Source organism: Geotrypetes seraphini, chromosome 4 (genome assembly GCF_902459505.1).
Source record: "Geotrypetes seraphini chromosome 4, aGeoSer1.1, whole genome shotgun sequence".
NCBI classification, from domain to species: domain Eukaryota; kingdom Metazoa; phylum Chordata; class Amphibia; order Gymnophiona; family Dermophiidae; genus Geotrypetes; species Geotrypetes seraphini.
In genome coordinates this window covers 54,484,712-54,506,617 of record NC_047087.1, presented here as the reverse complement: position 1 = coordinate 54,506,617, position 21,906 = coordinate 54,484,712, and the positions used below count along the sequence as shown (strand labels likewise).

The following is a 21,906-nucleotide window of genomic DNA, read 5'->3' as shown; positions in this document are numbered from 1 at the left end:
TCAGTGGTTGTGGCCATTCATACTCTGATTCTTATGGGAGCCAAGGATAATGAAGCCATTGTGACATCACTGATGTGATTGGCTCTTAGGCACTGGTGGAATGAGGCATTATGACATCACAATATCTGCTCTGGATACCAGAGACTGTCATTCTGTAGTGTCTATTTCAACCTCAGTCCTTCTACATCAGCATTCTTCAAATCAAAGCTTGTGGGTCAGTGGTTGTGGCCATTCATACTCTGATTCTTCCCTCTCTCCTTAAAGAATGACATGAAGATGGTTTCCCGCAGTTATCTGTGGGGACGAGAACGGTGATGAATTTGTCACCGTGTCATTCTCTAATTCCTAACTCTGTCTCTTCCCGCATGCTAGTATAGGGGTGCCTTACTCCAATCCTTACCACGTTGTAGTGCAGCAATGTTCTCCTCAAAAATCTTTGCTAGCCACGGCAAATGTTCTGCTATGAATGCAGTTTGGCCAAAAATATAGTTCTATGAATGTTCTACATATGAATGATTGTTGTAACAATATGCTTTCTTACAGTTTGTACTGCTGTGTATTCTTGTGGAGGGATATATTTTCACTCTAGGATTGTACCCGATTTATTGCATACAGCAATTTTTGATGTCATAAGAGCGCCACCTGTTGGATGTCATTCGTAACCCTGAGGCAGGCTCAAATGCTGAAACACAGACTGTGTCAGGTCTATGACACAGACTGAATATACAATAGAGAATGTTATATTTTAAGAAATATTCATTCATTTTACTTAATCCCTGGTTGATGTGTACGGTTTCATCCCCACTTGCACAATTTCTATTGTGTCTCATGGGGTTTCTTTCCTTGTTTTTTGCTTTACGCAACAATACACAAGACATCAAGAGCACGTATCACACAACAGACATTGACACACAAAGATATCACAGTGCTTCCAATATAACAGAGAGAATTTAAAACAGTAACATCAGCCATCTTAAGCTCAAATCTGGCTGCATAGCTAATGGATAGACGACATGCAGGATTATGACTCGTTCTACACATGCTGATGGATATCAAATCTTATTGTTTTAACTTTCACAATGTTTTAGAAAATATCTTTGACTAGTCAGTATTGCGCGTTTTGGTGATGTCTGTTTTATTCAAATATACTATCAACTCAGGATCTGAGAGTAGAATTTGATTCTCAAAGTTGGCTTATTGTTCCATGAGCCAGCTATGGAAAGGGATGCTGCAATATTAACTGCCCTATGGAAGAGCAACTCCCATTCCTTGAAAAATAGTGACACCTAATAGTTAGACTCAGGGAGCATACACGTTGGGTTCCACAGGGAGCTGCACTCTTTGCTCAGCAGAGCTGTCACTGCACTGTTTGAGACAGAAGGGGGTAGTAAATAGTATGGTCTTTACATGGCGTCTTCTGTGTAGATGGGAAAGGAGTTAAAATGGGAGCTCATTTTGCCTTAGGCCAGTAGATGAAATTTCCAACTGAGCTGGAAGGATAAAGGAGCAAAAGTAAACTCAAAGGCCAAGAAAATATTTTTTATCAGCTTCGAATGTGGAATCAAAGCACTGACTAAACCAAGACTTCTAAAGCTTTTTATAAAAATGAAAGCTTTGTAAGTCATATCCCCTTTGAGCCTTTAACATTAATTCTTCACTAGTAAAGACCTACAGTTGAAATAAAAACCGTGTGTGTGTATGGATGGTCACTCAAAGGCACCGATACCTTCTTTCAATCAAACTAGCTAAGTTACTGTGTCAGTACTTTATTAACCTTACGAGTCCATCAAACATTTTCTTTGCTTAGAGTTCAACTGAAAGTCATCATCAGAAAAATGACTTACACCATCTACATTCACTTTGAAGAAAAGGAATACAATACAAATATGATCATCATTACCCTCCTTTTTAGATATTCCAAGTAAAATATATTGCATTTAGGATATATATCATATTACCTAAATGTTCCCACATAAGCAAAGTTAGGCACCAAGCAGAACATGGCAGTCCATCATTAAGGCCTTTAACTATTCTGTGTGAGCATACACATAGGGAAACAGGTTTATTTTGGGTCAATGCCAAAAACGTGTGTCGAGTTTTCTCTGGCTCAAAGCTAAGACATGAATTAGATACACCCTTTCAAACAACATGAGGCTATGCTTTCCCCTGCTAAGAGAAATGAATTGCCCCTTAGAAGGCCTTTGGGACTAAGGCCTTTGGGATAAGTTACAGTTAGCAGTAGCAGCCTTCATCACTAAGCATGGTGGACCAAATTTCAAATACACAAGTTAGTATGAAATCATTTCTCAGTATACTCATTCTAGCCAGTTTTCAAAGCAATTTAAGTGGCTCCAGTCTGCTTAAATTGCTTGGAGTTGGACAGTGCCAATGAATATTGGATCTGACTACTCACAAAAAAAATTAGCAGGTCAAGGGCAGTACAGGGGGTGGTTTTGGGGAGGAGCCAGTGGTTATGTGGGTATCAGTAATATTTAGTGCTACCTAACCTTGCCAAGTTAGGATAGCTTTGGAGGTATCCTAACTTGGCTGGAATAGCTATGTGGGCCTCAGCACTGAATACTGACCGGGACCCACATAAACTTTGTTTCCTTCCTCCCCCCCCCCATGCCCTGAAAACAGTTCTTCTCCTTCCAGGAACCCTCCCTTGCTTCCTATAACATTGCCAATACCCTTCCCCTCAAAATGTCCTCAAAATGTCCCCTCCCCCTGGGCCAACCTCCTATCCCTAGTGGTCCAGTGAGGGTGATGGGGTCTGGAGAATTGGGAACAAAGCCCACTCGCTCCTGCCCCTTGAGGTTGCCTTAAGAAAATGGCTGCCACAACCTCTTGTAGTAGCCTTGCAGAACAATATAAGTACAAGGATTGTTGGTTTGGTTAAATTTGATGAGGGAAGGAGTGAGGGACAAGGGGTTGTGTGTGGAACAGGGTACAGTATTGGAACACTTTAAAAAAGTACTGGGTCAAGGGGAAAAGGATTTGATATACCACCTTTCTGTTGTACAACCAAGGTGGTTTACATTTTTATTATAGCCTATCATTCAAGTATGTGACTCAAAGGTGAAGGGAAGGAATATGTTGTTGGATTTGATTTGTGTAAGAACTCTTTTCAGTTCCATATAAAGGAAAACAAAATAAATAATTAAATTACACAAATAAATAATAAAAATAAAACATAACAGTGGAAGTAAAGCCAATTCTTAGAAAAGGCCTAAAGTTACAAAGAAATGTAAAGAAATATGGATTCAGACTGTACTACAACTTGCCAGCTTTCAGGTAACTGAATCAACACAACCTTTCATTCAGATTTCTAATACCAAGAAATACAGTTTCCCAGTGTAATCATCAGGGGTCAATTTCCATGGACTGCTAAAGAAGCTGTATATTCAAATTCAATTATTACCTACCATTCGCCAATGTTTATAGTTCTAATTTAACCATGTGACCTGATTATTTTAGACCTGTAACCCACTATTTTTTTTTTTTTATGTAATTGGTTCATACCTTTCAGTAGTAGTTAGTTCAAGGCAAGCTGTACTGAGGAACAGAATGTATTAAACAGAATATAAATGCAGATTAACAACATTATAGTCAGCTGGGAAATCTCCAACAGTCACTACTTCATCCATTAAGAGACTAGATGCCAGTGGAAGACAGCTTGGTAATGTACTGTATAGGGTGGTTTAGGTGGTGTGCGGTTATTAGGACTCAGAGAAGGAGCCTTTCTACTTACAGAAATTGTTACTCCAGGTTTCCTTGAGAAATAGTATAATTATCCATAGGACCCTGAATCTAAGATAGAAACATAGAAACATGATGGAAGATAAAAGGCCAAATGCCCATCCGCAGTAACCATCATCTCTTCCTCTTTCCAAGAGATCCCACGTGCCTTTCCCAGGCCCTTTTAAATTCAGACACAGTCTCTGTCCCCACCACCTCTTTTGGGAAACTGTTCCATGCATCTACCACCCTTTCTGTAAAAAAGTATTTCCTTAGATTACTCCAGAGGCTATCACCGCTTAACTTCATCCTATGCCCTCTCATTACAGAGTTTCCTTTCAAATTAAAGAGACTCGACTCATGCACATTTACATTACGTAGGTATTTACATTACATTAGAGACTTCTATTTCGCCTGTACCTTGCAGTTCTAAGCGGATTACAATTGAAGATGGCTGGACATTTCCAGGAAGTTACAATTTTAGGGTTAGATACATAGAGAGGCTAGATTTCGAATTAGGGTTGGATACATAGTAATTACAGTTTAAATTACAATTTAGGGTTAGATGCATAGTGGAGGCTAAGAGGGAAGTTTAAGGAAGGAGTGTCTCTACCATATTACCCCTCGCCCGCCTTTCCTCCAGACTTAAAGATTGAGATTAAGTCTGTCCCCTTATAACGAAGACCACGCATCATTTTAGTAGCATTCCTCTGGACCAACTCCATCGTTTTATATCTTTTTGAAGGTGCGGCCTCCAGAATTATACGCAATATTCTAAATGAGGTCTCACCAGAGTCTTATACAGGGGCATCAATACCTCCTTTTCCTACTGGCCATATCTCTCCCATTGCAACCTAGCATCCTTCTAGCTTTTCACCTTTTCAACCTGTTTGTCCTCCTTAAGATCATCACATACAATCACACCCAAGTCCCGCTCTTTTGTCGTGCACATAAGCTCTTCACTCCCTAATCTGTACCGTTCCCTCTGGTTTTTGAAGCCCAAATGCATGATCTTGCATGTCTTAACATTAAATTTTAGCTGCCAAATTTCAGACCATTCTTCAAACTTCACCAGGTCTTTCTTCATGTTATTCACACAATCTGGCATGTCTACTCTATTGCAGATTTTGGTATTATCCGCAAAAATGCAAATCTTACCCGAAAAGCCTTCAGCAATATCGTTTATAAAAATGTTAAAAAGAACAAGTCCAAAAACAGAACATTGAGGCACACCACTGGTAACATCCCTTTCCTCAGAGCAATCTCCATTGATCACTACCCTCTGTCGTCTTCCACTCAACTAGTTCTTGACACAGCCTATCACTTTGGGACCCATCCTGAGGGCATTCAGTTTATTTATTAGACGTCTGTGTGAAAAACTGTCAAAGGCTTTGCTAAAATCTAAATACACCACATCTAACATACATCTTCTATCCAATTCTCTGGTCACCCAGTCAAAGAAATTGATTACATTTGTCTGACAAGACCTACCTCTATTAAATCCATGTTGCCTCTGGTCCTGTAATCCACAGGATTCCAGAAACTTGACCATTAATCTGCTTACCACAGAAGTCAGACTTACCAGCCTGTAATTCCCTACTTCTTCCTTACTTCCACTTTTGTGGAGAGGGACCACATCCACCCTTCGGCAGTCCTATGGTACCACTCCTGACACTAGACTCGTTGAAAAAGTCAGTCAGTGGAGCTACCAGAATTTCCCTAGGTTCCTTCAGCACTCTAGGATATACACCATCTACCTTTGTCTACCTTTATTTTAGCTAACTCCTCACGGACACAACCCTCTGAAAATCAATCAGGGTCTATTACTCCTCCATCCCTATTCACGTTTGTCTTCTGCGGTCCTGCTCCCAGCGCTTCAGCCACAAACACAGAACAGAATTCGTCCTTTTCTTTATCAACTTCTACATATTCCTTCCGTTCACCTTTGAGTCTCACAATGCCACTTTTGCACTTCTTCCTATCACTAATTTATCTAAAAAATGTCTTGTCTCCCCGTTTTAGTGTGTCAGCTATTTTTTCTTCCATTTGCATCTTTGCTTTCCTGACTACAAGACCAGCCTCTCTTAACTTTTCCAGATATTTTTGCCTGTCTTCCTCTTTCTGCGATCTTTTGTAGTTTATGAAAGCTAACTTCTTATTCCTTACCTTCTCAGCTACTACTTTTGAGAACCAAAGTGGCCTTCTTTTCCTCTTACTTCTACTTACTTGCCTCACAAAAAGATGTCTCCCTTACAATAATTCCTTTCAGTTTTTCCCACTGCATTTCTACTCCTTCCAGACGTTCCCATCCAGGCAATTCCTTGACGTAATCCCCCATCCGAACAAAGTTAGTTTTTTACCAATCTAGAACCTTTACTTCTGAATGAGCCCTTTCTATACCCATCTTAATATTAAACTGTACGACGTAGTGATCACTGGATGCCAGATGATCACCCACTCTAACATCAGAAAAACTTTCCCAATTTGTAAGCACTAAGTCCAGTATGACCCTCATCCCATGTGAGTTCCATTACCAACTTCTAGAACAGTTCTCCTTGTAGAGAATCCAGGATCTCCTTACTTCTAGAAGACCCTGCAATAGGGATACCCCAATCAACATCCGGCATGTTAAAATCCTTTACTAGTAAAACTTCCCCTTTTTTAGATATATTCTGAATGTCTACTATTAAATCTTTGTCCACTTCTTCCGTCTTTGAAGAAGGCCTGTATATCACACCAATGTAAATATGTTTACCATTCCCTCTTTCCAAATTGATCCACAGTGCCTCTTCTGTGCCCTGCAGATCCTGCACTTGTGTAGCTTTACTATGATCTTTAACATATAACGGTACTCCCCTTCTGTTTCTTCCAACCCTGTCTCTGTGATCACCACTATATCCACTATATTCAGGTGCCAGCGATGCTTCCTTCAGGGCTCCTCCACTGCACTCATCCTGCACACAACTCAGGGCCTCATGGTACTGCCCTCTTGTCCATATTTTGGATTCTAAGGCATTCCTTTTTACTTCTGTCATGCACCTATGGCAAATATGGTTGATTAGGCAGGATGTTCAAACTTTCCGCTACAAGAAGACTTTGCCTTGAATCTCCCAAATAGAAAGTAGGAGATAAGAAGTTGCCCACCAAAAATCTTTGGCTTAAGATACCTTCCGCCAAACTTAGCCCTAAATAAATTGGTCCCTATGTTGTGCAGGACATTTCAAGGCCAGTTTCTGTACATCTCAAGTTACCTCATAGTAACATAGTAACATAGTAGATGACGGCAGATAAAGACCCGAATGGTCCATCCAGTCTGCCCAACCTGATTCAATTTAAAATTTTTTTTTTTTTTTTTTTTCTTCTTAGCTATTTCTGGGCGAGAATCCAAAGCTTTACCCGGTACTGTGCTTGGGTTCCAACTGCCGAAATCTCTGTTAAGACTTACTCCAGCCCATCTACACCCTCCCAGCCATTGAAGCCCTCCCCTGCCCATCCTCCTCCAAACGGCCATACACAGACACAGACCGTACAAGTCTGCCCAGTAACTGGCCTAGTTCAATCTTTAATATTATTTTCTGATTCTAAATCTTCTGTGTTCATCCCACGCTTCTTTGAACTCAGTCACAGTTTTACTCTCCACCACCTCTCTCGGGAGCGCATTCCAGTCATCCACCACCCTCTCCGTAAAGTAGAATTTCCTAACATTGCCCCTGAATCTACCACCCCTCAACCTCAAATTATGTCCTCTGGTTTTACCATTTTCCTTTCTCTGGAAAAGATTTTGTTCTACGTTAATACCCTTTAAGTATTTGAACGTCTGAATCATATCTCCCCTGTCTCTCCTTTCCTCTAGGGTATACATATTCAGGGCTTCCAGTCTCTCCTCATATGTCTTCTGGTGCAAGCCTCCTATCATTTTCGTCGCCCTCCTCTGGACCGCCTCAAGTCTTCTTACGTCTTTCGCCAGATACGGTCTCCAAAACTGAACACAATACTCCAAGTGGGGCCTCACCAATGACCTGTACAGGGGCATCAACACCTTCTTTCTTCTACTGACTACGCCTCTCTTTATACAGCCCAGAATCCTTCTGGCAGCAGCCACTGCCTTGTCACACTGTTTTTTCGCCTTTAGATCTTCGGACACTATCACCCCAAGGTCCCTCTCCCCGTCCGTGCATATCAGCTTCTCTCCTCCCAGCATATACGGTTCCTTCCTATTATTAATCCCCAAATGCATTACTCTGCATTTCTTTGCATTGAATTTTAGTTGTCTGTATTCCTAACGTGTTCCATATATTGCTCGTCAGCATATGAATCCTCAAGATGGAGTTCTCCTGCATATGAAGCTGATTATACAGCAACAATCCAAATATTGTTGCTTCCTGGTACTCTTGGGGTAAGGTACATTAATTCTCTGGAAAGTCTATGGTCCTGGGGAGGGGGGTCTGTCTCTGATACCACTGAACTACCTTCTCCATCAGTCCTAAGACCAGTAGCCTTTCAACTCTGATCCAAAGGGTTCTATCATGCCTTAGAGGAGGAGAGATACTATTTCCTCATTTAAGAAGACAACCATGGGCTCCTTTTACTAAGCCGTGTTAGGGCTATAACGCGTGGAATAGCGTGCGGTACATAGCCGCGCGCGCTAGACCTTAACACCAGCATTGAGTTCGCGTTAGTTTTAGAAGCATAGCTCATACGGTAATTTCCTGCGTGCGCTAAAAACGCTAGCACACCTTAGTAAAAGGAGCCCCATGTCTTCAACTTGTTCTTTTAAACCAACATAAGTCACTTCCTATTGTCACTCCTTGAAACTAAATTCCCAAAATGTCATTCTGCTTTGCCTCTTAATAGGTCTATTGCAAGAGGTTCTAAGTGCACTGCCACTTCAGTTGATCTTCTGTTACTGGTATAACTTATCCTTAGCCATTCCAACCGAGTCTGTCTGACCTAAGAAGCTAAGCAGGATCAGGAACAGCTACTACATGGATTGGAGACCACATTCCTGACCTCTGTCCCTTGACTTCTTCATCCTCCTATTATCTGGCAATTGGTGATCAATGCTTCCCCATATGAACATCTTTGGGTTCATTCCTTAAGTCCTGGCAATTTCTGAATAGTAAAGGGTTCAGCTCAAAGGGAAAGGTGTTATTACAATAGAATGCACGCAACTTAGGCCAAGGGTCCCTATGGTGTTCCCCTACTGAAGAGCTGTCCAGCTGCGATACACTTACACCTGCTCATAAATTGGTATAAATGTATATGCCTCTACTCATACTACACCCTAAAGATGCCTATACACAGGTTGTGTACAAGTACATGCCTTATCACATACAAATGTATGTGTCTAACTCATGGGACAGTCTTTATAAGGGGCCATTTAAGTACATAAAACAGGGTGTATGGGAATGTGTGGTACGTGGCTGGGTTTACTGAGACTGAGCCTTTAGGGTAGGTACTCAGCAGGTAGAGTTATATCTGCTGAGTAAAAGAGGAAGAGCTCAGGCAAGAAGGTGGTTAAATGCCCTGAGGTAGAATAGATTAGTGAGGGCCCGAGTGAAGAGGTTTCTAGGAAGGAGGCCCCGAGGGAAGAGGTCTCTAAGGGAGTGGTAACTGAGGCTACAATACCTAAGAGGAGTGCCAGGAAAGAGAAACAGCTAGATCTAATGTTTCCCTGAGGTGGAAAACTGTAAGCAGTCAAGTCAGCCTTCAAGAATTAATGATATATGGTTAGAAGAGTGCCAAAGTAAGAAAGAACCTTGCAGAGTATTCCTAAGTGTATAAATTTGATGTGTGTCCAGAAGGGACCTGAAGTGGCAGTTGCCAGAGTGTTTGGGCCTGACTAGGAGCCAGCCCCAAGAGGAGTATTGGCTGGATTGAGAGAAAGCAAGGAGACTCTACTTAAAACACCTAAGCCAAACTATAGTTTTTGGAGGGAATCCTTATGCCAAACTTCTAAATTTGAACGTATGAGAGCAATACAATTGGGACATTATAAGAAATTTAAGGAGGTTTGGGTCCCATTGACACAATTTTGTAAAGATTGATTATTGGTTTTAGCCCTTTGATTATACACATCCAGGCTGGGTGGGTATGTAATTAATTTATTATTTGATTGTAAGGTTGTTTATCTTGATCATTTGCATTATATTAAGTGTTTTTACACGTTTAGGAAAGATGGGTGAGGATGGGGAGAGGGTTATGTATTTATTGTATCATTTGAAGGAATTGAGTGCTCAAGTTTCAAGTTTATTAAGATTTGTTATTTACGCAATATCATATATTTCAATGCGTATAACAATTTAAAAAAAAATAAAAATAAAAAAGGGGGAGGACAAAATGAGACATTGTATACAAATTATATACGTTCTAATACAAACTGGTACAAAAGGCAAGGGGGATGAACTACAATCTTTAAAGAAAGAAAAAGAAACATTTAGGGAAGAACACATATGGTGGGAGCACATAAGAAGAAAATAAAGTAAAATAAAGAATAATTTGGCGACCTACTCATAAGATTCATTAAGGTCTGGAGATTTAGTACTTGGTAAGTTATGCTGTCTATGTTTTGAATGCGTCCTTGTACAGAAAGCTTTTTAAGGAGCGCTTGAATTTTTCTATTGTGTAAATTGATTGATAATATGTTGCACTTTGTGCTGGTTTAAAAAATGAATAAGATTTAAAACCAAAACAAAACACCTAAGCCTGTGAAGTAATAGAGCTGACTACAATCTCTTTTTTGTACATAAAGTACTTTTGACTTTTACCTGCAACCTGTGTATGAGTCTGCCACATTTATGTGAGGTCCTGCAGCCAGCAGTTAGCCATGCTGCCACACAGGGTTTCTATATGAAAAATCCTTTATGATATCACCTTTAGATGTATATGAAGCTGGGTTCCATTTTAGACTTATTATTCAAGAAAAGGTCCTTAAGAGTGAGTTTACCAGATTTTTGCAAAGCAAATTTGGAACACTCACTGTTGAGACTGAAGAGAGGAAGGGGCCTCTTTAGAGACAAAGCAGTAAAATACAAATGCAGAAAAGTCTTCTCTAGGAAACTTTTGATTAAATTATGAAACTATCCAATGGCATGAAACGTACGTTGCCAAAACAAAATTGTAACACAATCTTAATTATCTGGGATATATCCTACAAAGCAAGGAAACAGATGGTAGAAAAAGCCATATTAACAAATCAAATTCAGCATTTTCCAGATAATAAATCCTCTCTACCATATTACTTTGAACCAGATCCCAAGATTCTTTATACTGGATTAGTTCAGAAAATAGAAAAAGGCTTCTCAATCTTTGGTGTCCCTGGCTTTTTTCTGCTCTACTTCTCTTTCTCTCTTTAATGTCTATTTTTTTCTTTGCATGGGAAACGGAGTTAGCAGGGGTAGTGAAGCCATATTTATGCTGGAGTGAGGTCTGGTGTAATAAAGAAACGTGGGGAGCTGTACCAGAAGGAGCTACTTCTTTTACTTGTCACCCCTCCCCTCCCCTTTCCTTTACTCTCTCATCTTACTCTTCCACTTTTCCTCACCTTTTTCTTTCTACTCACCTGTTCCTTTGCCTAATCTTTTCACTCCCTCCTGTGCTTTACCCCCATTTCACCAGTAGGTGCCATTGCTAGTTAGGCTCTGGAAGGCACTGCCAGAGGATGAGGTAAGAGCTGTTAATATAGTTGGTTTTTAAAAAAGGTTTATACATGTTCCTGGAGGAAAAGCCCATGTGGAAGCCACTGCATGCTCTGGATCGGTAGCATCAAATGTTGCTACTATTTGGGGTTTTGCCAGGTTCTTGTGACCTGGATTGGCACCATTTTGAGCCAATCAGAGCCTTTGGCCCCTCCCAATGCATCTTTGGATGCAATGGAAGGAGCCGAAGGCCCTGATTGGTTCAAAATCACATTGGGAGGGGGAAGCCCTGTTATTGCAGCAAGCGGCCCTGTAGGCAGGAAGGAGTGAGCTTCTCTCCTGCCGTTTGCTCTTCCAACGGTACGGGGAGTTCCAGGGGGGGATGTGGGGGGATAGAAACATAGAAGTTGACATCAGAAAAGGGCCATAGCCCATCAAGTCTGTCCACTCTAATGACCCACCCCCCTTGATTTTACCCCCCTAGAGATCCCACATGTGTATCCCATTTCTTTTTAAAATCTGGCACGCTGCTGGCCTCAATCACCTGAAGTGGAAGTTCATTCCAATGATCAACCACCCTTTCGGTGAAGAACTTCCTGGTGTCGCCATGAAATTTCCCTCCCCTGATTTTCAGCGGATGCCCTCTTGTGGCCGAGGGACCTTTAAGAAAGAAAATATCATCCTCCACCTCAATACGGCCCGTGATATATTTAAATGTCTCTATCATGTCTCCTCTCTCTCTACGTTCCTCGAGTGAGTATAGCTGCAATTTATTGGGGGGGGAGCAAAGATGTCGGGATGTGAGGGGGATGTGGGGGATATCAGGGGGAGGGGTATAGGGCTCCGTGGCTCAGCTGCTCCTGAGTCACCAGGAATCCCCCAAAACCAGCTCAGCTGATGGAGATTCCTTCTGCCGTGATCAGACAAGATAGTTGCTGGGTACGTCTACAAAACTTGCTTTTGTACATTTTTCGCGTGGACAATTTTATTTTTGAAAATGGGCAAAAAAGGTAGACGTCTTAAGGACCAAAACTTATACCTTGCTCATTTTCAAAACTAAAAGATATACGTTTGTCAGCTTTGAAAATGGACACTTTTCCTGCTGGGTTAATGGACGTTTTGCATAAAACGTCCAACCTCAGACTAAGGCACATTTTTGATTATGCCCCTCCACATGTACAGGCAATTTATCCACGTGTGGTTTCAAATTCTTTTTAATCAGACCTGTGTCAACCAAAACTATGAGAAATATTTCCATATTCTTCTGCCATAATTTCTTGGTCTCAGCCTGTATTTTCTCTCTCTACACAATTCACCAAGTAGTCACTTGGGACCACCATGTCTAGTTTCCTGGCACTCAACTTTTTATCTGTTGGAATAGGGATGGCCCAGTGCGCTGTATTTCTATATGGAGGATCAGGACTCTGTTCCCAAATCAAACATTTTGCTCCTCTGGCTGCACATGGCTGTGGACGCTGAGGAGGTAGAATTTACAGTTTTTGGGGAAGGAAGTCAGTCATTGCCCAGAAGAGACATCTATTTACCAGATTTGATGTCCATGATTGTAGGAATCCAGGAGGAGTCCTGGTGCTTGGCCCACAACTAAGGACTTTCACTGCAGCAGACCTGCCAACCCTCAGCAGGAAACACCTTCATAAAATATCTTTTTCTGTTGCCGTGGGATTAGAGTCAGCAAGAGATGACATTTTACGAAGGTGTTTCCTGCTACTGAAGGATGGGGATGCCACTTCTTTTGCTTCTGGTTGCCAGCTGGCTGTACTAGGGCAGAGCAATGAGAGGAGCAATGAGTGCAGTGGTGCTGGCTGGGGGCAGATCCTAAATTTCTTGCTGAGTTGGTTGGTAAACATTTTCCTGTACACTAAGCATGGGTTAGGGATTAACACCCTTTAGTATAAGGGCCTTTAATACTCAACATTTCAAGTAGAAGGCAACAGGGTCGGTGTAGGGTGGGGAAATTTATAAGTGCAATTATCAAGCTTCTAAATTAAGATGAATTTTCAATTGAAAACTTAGGTTCATAAATTTGGCTGAAAATAGGACACAAATTTAGGAGTCTAAATTTTAGATCTCAACTTCTTTTTAATTTTTTTAAATAAGGCCTTAAATATTCACATTTATGCTGCACAGGGATCAATTTCTTCTTGCACATGTATGGCTAATCTGTATTAGCAAATCACAGTTCACTGTCACATTTAAGTAAGCCTTATTCTAAACTTAAAGTAATTTCTGATCATGCATTCTGTGCTCTACTACACCGCCTGCGGCCCCCCAAGAACTGAAGCCCCTGCATCCCAGGCTCAGATATGCAGATATATGCTTTAATTTAAACCAGCTGCTGTTAAAGGAGAAAATAAAATCTCACAGCTATATAGATTTCTTCTCCAAATGGAGCATTTCACGCAGTTTTGTCTATTCAGGCGACTGACTAGGTTACGACTTCTCTTTCCAATTACTTCCCCAACTGGCTGTCTTCCATGGGTAGCAAGTGCCAGATTAAATGCCTCACTTCACCATCTTCACTCAGCACACTTTGATGTTCCGTTCTCAAGCTTCAAAATACCTTTTGGATGCAGATCAGACAGCATTAAACAGAATTACTAATTAATTAAGCAAAGTTAAATTTTAAACACTGTTTGTTGTGTTAGCCAAAAGCCTGAACAGAACAGCTTGTTTTTTGTGTTTTTTTTTTTTACTGCTCCTCAGAGATCAAAGACTATCTCCCCTCTCCTCCACCCCCCCCCCAAGTTTAAAAAAGGGGGTGGGATAAATAAATCTTTCTATGCTTTGGCAAGGACAGTTCAAGCAAAGAGCAAGCCAAGCTCGCTTTTGATCACTGAGCATATCAAAAGCCACATTTATAAGGATGCAATCTGCTATCCTCAAACTTTATCATTTAATCTCAGAAAGCACAGCTTCAGTGAAAACTGTCACTTTCATATGGCCCATTACACCTTTCTAATGACATTTTTTTCCACCTGGAGTGCTGCAGCCCAGAGCAAAGCTGCTGAATTCTAGCAGTGCCAGCTGGCAAACGTTAAGTGTGATGAACAGTATCACAAAATGGAATTTGAAAACTGGCTTATCACCCTCTGGCCCACCAAGACAGCTAACGTGTTTTCAGTTAATAATATTACTTCTGGGAAAAGTAACTGCCTAAGTAGTAATGCCTGTGAGTGTTATTTAACAGTTTATGGCACCTGTATAGTTGAATACATAATAACATAGTAAGTGATGCGGTTGACAAGTTGTATGGCTTGTAAGAAGAGATTGTTCCTTATACAAGCAGACCTGACACGTCTTGTGCTTTTCTAGGTCTTCTTCCACACTCCCGATAATATTTTACGAAGCATTTCCTGCTGCCACTGAATGGAGAGGGCCACTTTTTTTGCCTCTGACTGTCAACTGGCTCTGCCAGAGGCGGAGCAATGGGCAGTTCTGGGCGGAGCAATGGGTAGAATGGGGAAGGTTGGGAGTGGACCCTAAATTTACAGTTGAGCAGGTAGGCCCCCTTCGCAGCTCTGTACAAGTAGGTCTCTATTGTGCTTCTTTGCGTCTCAATCATTCTGAGTAGAGAAACATATATGTTCCCATGCTTACTGTATATCCAACACTCAGGGCCTGATTCTGTATAGGACGTCGGTCTGAGTGGCCACCTAGGAAGCGGCTGAGAATTGTGTACCGGCGTCCTATGCAGAATTGTGTCTGACCTAACATAAAGATGTCTAAACCCCCCCCCCCATTCTCTAACCAGCATCCAGCGCTAGTTAGAGACATTTCTCCATCTTAAAAGTAGACGCGGTCGGCTGAGCTGATCGTCGCATGGGAATCCCTGATTAGCTAAGCTAGAAGGACTCCCAGATGCTGTGCTTCAGAGAATCCTGCCGGCTCAGCTGATTGGGTGGAAAATAGCCCTGCCACGATCAGCTGACCTGGCTGCGGCAGAGGCCACCCTACACGCACCCCTGAAATCGGCAGGATAGATGCCCTCTCCCTCTTGATTAATACTGCCTGACACCTCCCTCACGATTGGCAGGAGGAATGCCCACTCCCTCTTGCCATCAGCTCCCCAAACCCCTGACAGACCCTCATCACAATTGGGAGGAGGGATGCTCAATCTCTCTTGCTCCTGGCCCCTTTGATCCCCCGATCCCCCCAATCGCCAATCCCCCTGAACCGCCCAAACACCCCACCCCGACACCCTCTCAAACCTCAACATCCCACCCCCACACCCCTAAGCCCACCCTTACATTGCCCCCCATATCTTTCTGAAGAAAGTCCGGACAGAGGGATATTACTTTCTGGCTGGCAGGCCAGCCTCTTTAAAATGGGGGGTCTTCCCCTTCCAAGTGCATCCTGGGATGCACCAGGGAGGGGCCTAAGGCCCTGATTTGCTCAGATGCCTAAGGCCCCTCCCATAGTGTCTTAGGCTCAGAAGCCTTAGGCCCCTCCCGGGTGCATCACTGCCATTTTGAAGAGGCAGGCATGCCGGCCGGAGGAAGTAACCTCCGGCCGTCTCTCTTCAGAAAGATACAGGGGAGTGTCAGGGGTGTTAGGATGGGCTTAGGGGTATTGGTGTGGGATGTTCCGGTTTGGAGGGGTGTCAGGGTGGGGTGGTTGGGAATTCAGGGATGTCGGTGGTTGGGGGAGTTCGAGGATCGAAGGGGCTGGCAGCAGGAGGAAGTGGGCATCCCTCCTGCCAATTATGATGGGGGTTATCAGGGGTTCAGGGGTGCCGGAGGCAGTGGACATCCCTCCATCTATCACCTCCCCGCCGCTGAAATTTAAAATATTCGGGCAGCCAGAAGCACAACGAAGCCAGCCTCCTGCTGTCGGCCTGCCAGGGAAGTGTTCTTTCTGCAACACTTCCTCTTCCCGCATAGGCAGGACGCTTCAGAAAGAACACATAATTGGCAGGCCAACGGCGGGAGGCAGAAATCCACACATTCTTTTCTCCATGCTCCTCCCACTCAGCTGAGGAGTAGAGAGCCCCCTGTAGTGAAGTCAAAATTACTGGAACAAAGCATGGAAAGAAAGGGGGCATGGGGAAGCACCCCACCATACAACGGCCTTCTCTTCTGCTCTAAAAGATAAAAGAATAATTTAATAAAAAGGCATTGGCAAGAACATGACAACAACATGGAACCGACCTGTTGTGTGCTACGAGCACAAACTGGAAATCTGCCTTTGAGAGAGGTATGTTTTCATTCATACAGAAGAATCTCTCACAAGGCTTGTTTGCTGTTTGTAAGATACTGAAGCCTTTGGGAGTACAACCACGTTGCACCTCTACTAAAAAAAAGCACAACGGCTAACAATCCAACACAGAATTTCCTATAAACTAGCTCTCCTAACATTCAAAATTAGACAGTCAAAATTGCCAGCTTTCTTGGACAGGCTCCTTATTCCTCACACTACATCTAGAACACTTAGATCCATCAACCAACACCTTTTTACAATTCCCTCTTTGAAGGTAATTAATACAAGGTGAAATGAAATATTTTCAGTTACAGCTCCTCAGCAATGGAATTATTTACCTATTCATCTTCGAGAAGAAACAGTATTAGAAAGATTCAAAAGTTCACTAAAAAGTTTCCTTTTCGCTGACACTTTCAGGAATTAGTTTAGTCCAAATCAACAGATATACTCTGCTCCTCTATAACTACAATGCTGTGACCCTCAAAAATAAGCATTTCTAGTTACCAGCAACCCCATCCCTTAATGTTTTTCTCTTAATTGTCCTTTTTCTTATGAAATTGTAGTTCCACCCTTTTTCCCTCTTTCCAGTTTGTGATGTCCATTGTTCGTCTATTGTATGCCACTATCTTGATTATTTTATTAATGTACATCGCTTTGAATTTATTATAAAAGTGTTTTATCAAATTTTAAATAAACTGGAAACTTGGAACTAACTTCCAAGACAGAAACAGGCAGGCGATACTGAGAAAGACAGAGTAGACAAAGGGCAGGATGTATTGATTCCGTTAGGGACTTACAGAAAGAAGATTAACAAATGTAAGAACCTAATCTTCTATTCTGTTACATCCCTTCTGGAATCAATACAAAAGGTGACTTACCAAAGCAATGGCAAAGTCTAGGGTGGGAAAGAAGAGCCTGCCCACAACACTAAGGTCTCAAATGCTGCATCAGACCAAGCTGCTACATTCACTCTGTAAAATCTGGTAAAGGTATGAAGAGATGACCAAGTAGCTGCTTTACAAATTTCAGCTGGATTAATCACTTGAGACTGTGTCCATGAGGCAGCTATACCTCTGGTCGAATGAGTTTTGAGAGATACCGGCAGAGATAGACAGAAGTCATTGGTCCTCTCCAATTAGTGTAGCAAGACTCTGGGGACATCCAGTTTCCATAAGATCCTATCCTTGCCATCTGATCCTATGGAATGGAAATTAGGCAGACAAACTTTCTAGTTGACATGAAATTCTGATACCACTTTCAGAAGGAAGGAATGGTCCGGAGGGATACATCAGCCTCTGTGATCCAGAGAAAGGGTTCTCTATAAGAGAGAACCTGCAACTCCAACATACATCTGGCTGAGACAATCGCCACTAGGAAAACTGCCTTAATGGAAAGATCCAGAACAGATGCATGTTTGAGTTCAAGGGAGCTACAGGAAGCCCTTTGAGCACCATGTTGAGGTTCCATGTTGGAAAAGACTAATTCAGGGGTGGCCACAAACAGAGTGCTCCCCTGAAAAAACTGGTCCCATCAGGATAAGCCATAAGCGAACTGGAACCACTGTGCACTCTGAAACAAGAAAGATCTGCCACTTGTACCTTCAGGGATGACACTGCCAGGCTTGCAAAAAAGCCATGACTACTGGAATTGGAGCATTCAACGACACCACTTGGTCTCTGGCACACCATTGCTGGAAAGCCTTTCAAGCCTTCCAGAGTAGAGGGCTTCTTAGACTTCATAAGAATGGCAATCACCATATCCAAGTATCTTCATTGTCCTTAAGGCCGAGTGCTCAAGAGCCTAGCCGTAGGACCAAAGTACAGGGCATTCTCCATAGGAACAGGCCCCTGACTCTCAAGGAGATGGACCCTGAGCTCTGAGGGCAGCACATAGAGGCTGGCTCCACAAGTTCACCTGAAACTTGCCCTGTGGAGTAGCAGTCTGGCTCCGTGGAAACCGCATCCTTCCCAGGCAGAGAACCCTTCCAAAGGGGTCTGAAAGCACTGAAGCCACCGAAAAAATAGACAAACAAGAAAAAAAGACTTCTGCACAGTTCACATGCAGAAATGAAAACTACGGGGGGTTCTCTACTCAGCTAAGTGGGAGGAGAATGGAGAAAAGAATGTGTGGATTTCTGCAAATCCTGGTTCGTGGGTTCTGGAAGGGATGTAACAGAAAATTAATTAGACAATAGGCACCTACCACCTCATGGTAGGAGTTTACACCAAGGCACCTACCTACCAGTGCCTACACTGAAAGTAGCTATGGTTAGGGGCGGAGTTTGAATGTGGACTGCTTTAGTCACTGGTAGGAATCTACCTTAGGCACTGGTATTTTAGAATGAGAAAACCCTAGCTTGATATACCAGTGCCTAACATTATGATGCTTACTGGCGCCTAAGCTGAGTTAGGTGCAGTTAAGCGTGATAGTACAAACAGTACCCAACTTTGATTGGCATTTGGTAGGCGCTGCTTTGCTAGGTGCCTACCGAGTTAGGCACCGTTTCCAAAATCTGGCCCGATATATTTTCCTGCATTGTTACACTGAGATATGTACATAATAAATTATTTAAAATAAAATAAAAAGATAACTTTAATCTCAGTTCTGTGGCAGTTTGCGAACTCCAAGTTTCAGCACCTCTAACATGAAGAAAGACCTGGCAAAGCTTGAAGAATGGTCTGAAAGTTGGCAGCTAAAATTTAATGCTACGACAAGCAAGGTCATGCATTCGGGGTGCTAAACCCGAAGAAACGATACAGTTTAGGCCAGGGGGGTGAAGAACAAATGTGCTGGACAGAAGAGCGGGACTTGGGTGTGATTGTATGTGGTGGCCAAACAGGTTGAAAAGGTGACGGCAAAAGCTAGAAGGATGCTAGTTTGCTTAGGGAGAGGTATGGCCAGTGGGAAAAAGAGGTATTGATGCCCCTGTATAAGACTCTGGTGAGACCTCATTTAGAATATTGTGTATAATTCTGGAGGCCGCACCTTCAAAAAGATATAAAAAGGATGGAGTTGGTCCAGAGGAAAGCTACTAAAATGGTGCGTGGTCTTCGTTATAAGGCGTATGGGGACAGACTTAAAGATCTGCAATAAGGTCCACATAGGACTCAAATACAAGCCACAACTCTTCTTCAACACAGATTGTGTATCACTCCAGCTTCGTCAGGAAGAAGAACTCCAATTAGGCAGAGGACGAGATCACAAACTTTCTCATCTATCAAGCTAAAATGGCAGCAGATGGAACACATTAGTATTATATATTTATTTTTTGGGACTTTTTTTGTGATTTTTTTTGAACACTGGTTTCCACTGTGGGGATTTTTTTCACTGAACTGGGATTACCAGTCAACGGAACAGCAATTTGAACAACGTTTGCATAAACCCACTGTGATAAAAAAAAGTTAATCACCAACCGAGATAAGTAAAAATTTTCTCCATACTCTTGATTGATTGAGAGACTGTTAGTACTTATGGAGGCAGGGTGGGTGCAATGATGTGTACAATGCGTGGTACACTGCTTACTACATGCCGTTGTCAGTATAAAGTGGTGTTTTTCTACTGAGCACTATTATTATTTAAGATAGTGGAACTGCCAAAGGGGGACCATTTCCTTATAGAGCAGTGCATCGCAAACTGTGTGCCATGGCACACCAGTGTGCCTCCTGAGATTTCTGGTGTGCCGTGACACACTGACTAGGAAGAGAGTCATCCAAGCCGGCTGCTTGACTACAGCAAGAGGCACATCCTGTAGGAAGTCAGCCAGTGCAGATGACTTTTCTCCTGGCCGTACGCATCTCTCCTCCTCTCTCCATATCTTCCGGATCCCTACACTGACAGGCGCGGCAAAATGGGCCTCCACGCATGCGTGGATGTCGATGCCATAAGCACGTGATGTCATCGTGTCGGTTTCCGCAAACTTCCGGGTGCCTTCTGGTCAGGGCACTGAATTTAGTGTGCCACTGGCCGGAAAGTTTTCGAGACACTATTATAGAGAATAAAAGAAGTATGATACCATACCCCAAGCAAATATCACCGAACATCCAGCCTGCTTGGCATCTTCTTTAAAGTCCCCAAACCAAAGGAAAAACCTAAAGCTAAAGTGTCAAAGCAGCACATTAGAATCTATCTCCTTCAGACAGCATACACTCCACATTCATACCCCCAGACAACCCAAACGCACACATACACACTCACACAAGTGCCGCCACCCGGTGAAGAAACAAAAAGAGAGAGAGAGCAACAGCCCCATCAAAAAGAAAAAATCAAGGCAAAGGGTCCTTGTCCTCTGTTGTGGTTTGAGGCCGAGTGCTTGGGATTTGTGTGTGGTTGATTGGGGGTTTTGTACTTCAAAAATGTCAATTGCGTTGGGCATCCGGCCATTGGGTTTCTGTATTGTGCCCATCTGCTGTTCTGGTTTTCCAGTATTGTTTTCTCTACCTGTTATGTTTTCTACTTGTTTTGACCCTGGTTGTTGTTCCCTTTGCAATTGCTAATAAAGACAATTAAAAAAAAAAATAAAAAAAGAATCAATCTCCTTGCCTGCAGTATAGACCAGATGCTGTTGTAACAATGCCATACCCAATGAACATAGCTTGTGGCAGCCATATTAGACTGATCTTGGTATACTTCTTAGAATAAGTGAAACCACTTGCAGGGCCAAGTCAGACTGTTCATTCTCCTCCTCTGCCCCAACCTTCTGGGGTCATTATATTGTAGAACCAACAATCCATTTTAGATTATCTGCTTAAAACAGAACTTTCAGCTCCTGGAAAGATTAATACAATGCCTAATTCATAAGTATCTAAATGTTTCTACAGGAGTGTTAACTGGAAGACAGACTACCAACCAGTCTGTATGGAAGAAAATGACAAAATAAGCAAAATAAAACTGCTTCCCCTTGCACTAAAAACTCATTGAGGAATTTTCATCCTTATTTATTTATTCAAATTTGCTAGTCTGCCTTTTATATATAATAGCTAGACAGGTACATCAATACATATTCTATCATACAAGTCATAAAAACTATGATTTCATACTAATGCCATTAAAACAGAGAAATCATTCAACCCAATCATTCGGATTCAGCTAAAAGTCCATTGTTTTCTCAACTAAGTTTTTTGGTACTTTAATACAGAACAGCTTACAAAACTATTCACCTTGAAAACTAGATTCACTGGATCTCATCTGCAGAAGAAATTAGATTTCAGAGTCTGCATTCTGTCTGCAGTCAAGTGTGTCTATCTTTCCAGAGCAGCTGAAAGCCTGGTCAGAGAATACAAACGTCTCCTCATATTCTTCCAGAAACCCTGAGGGG

General features: G+C 42.4%; 1 protein-coding gene across 3 annotated transcripts in view; it reads right to left on the bottom strand.

Moving 5' to 3' along the window:
• Positions 1-21,906, bottom strand: part of NKD1 (NKD inhibitor of WNT signaling pathway 1) — a 237,908-nt gene that overhangs the window by 48,010 nt on the left and 167,992 nt on the right. The window contains exon 1 of one of the 3 annotated variants that reach the window (XM_033943052.1): positions 21,749-21,791. The exons of the other annotated variants lie outside the window; for them this stretch is intronic. Within the exon in view, the coding sequence (XP_033798943.1) occupies positions 21,749-21,776 (28 nt within the window). The 5' untranslated portion in view covers positions 21,777-21,791. Of the gene's footprint in view, positions 1-21,748; positions 21,792-21,906 lie in introns of those variants that run through there. 3 annotated transcript variants of the gene reach the window in all.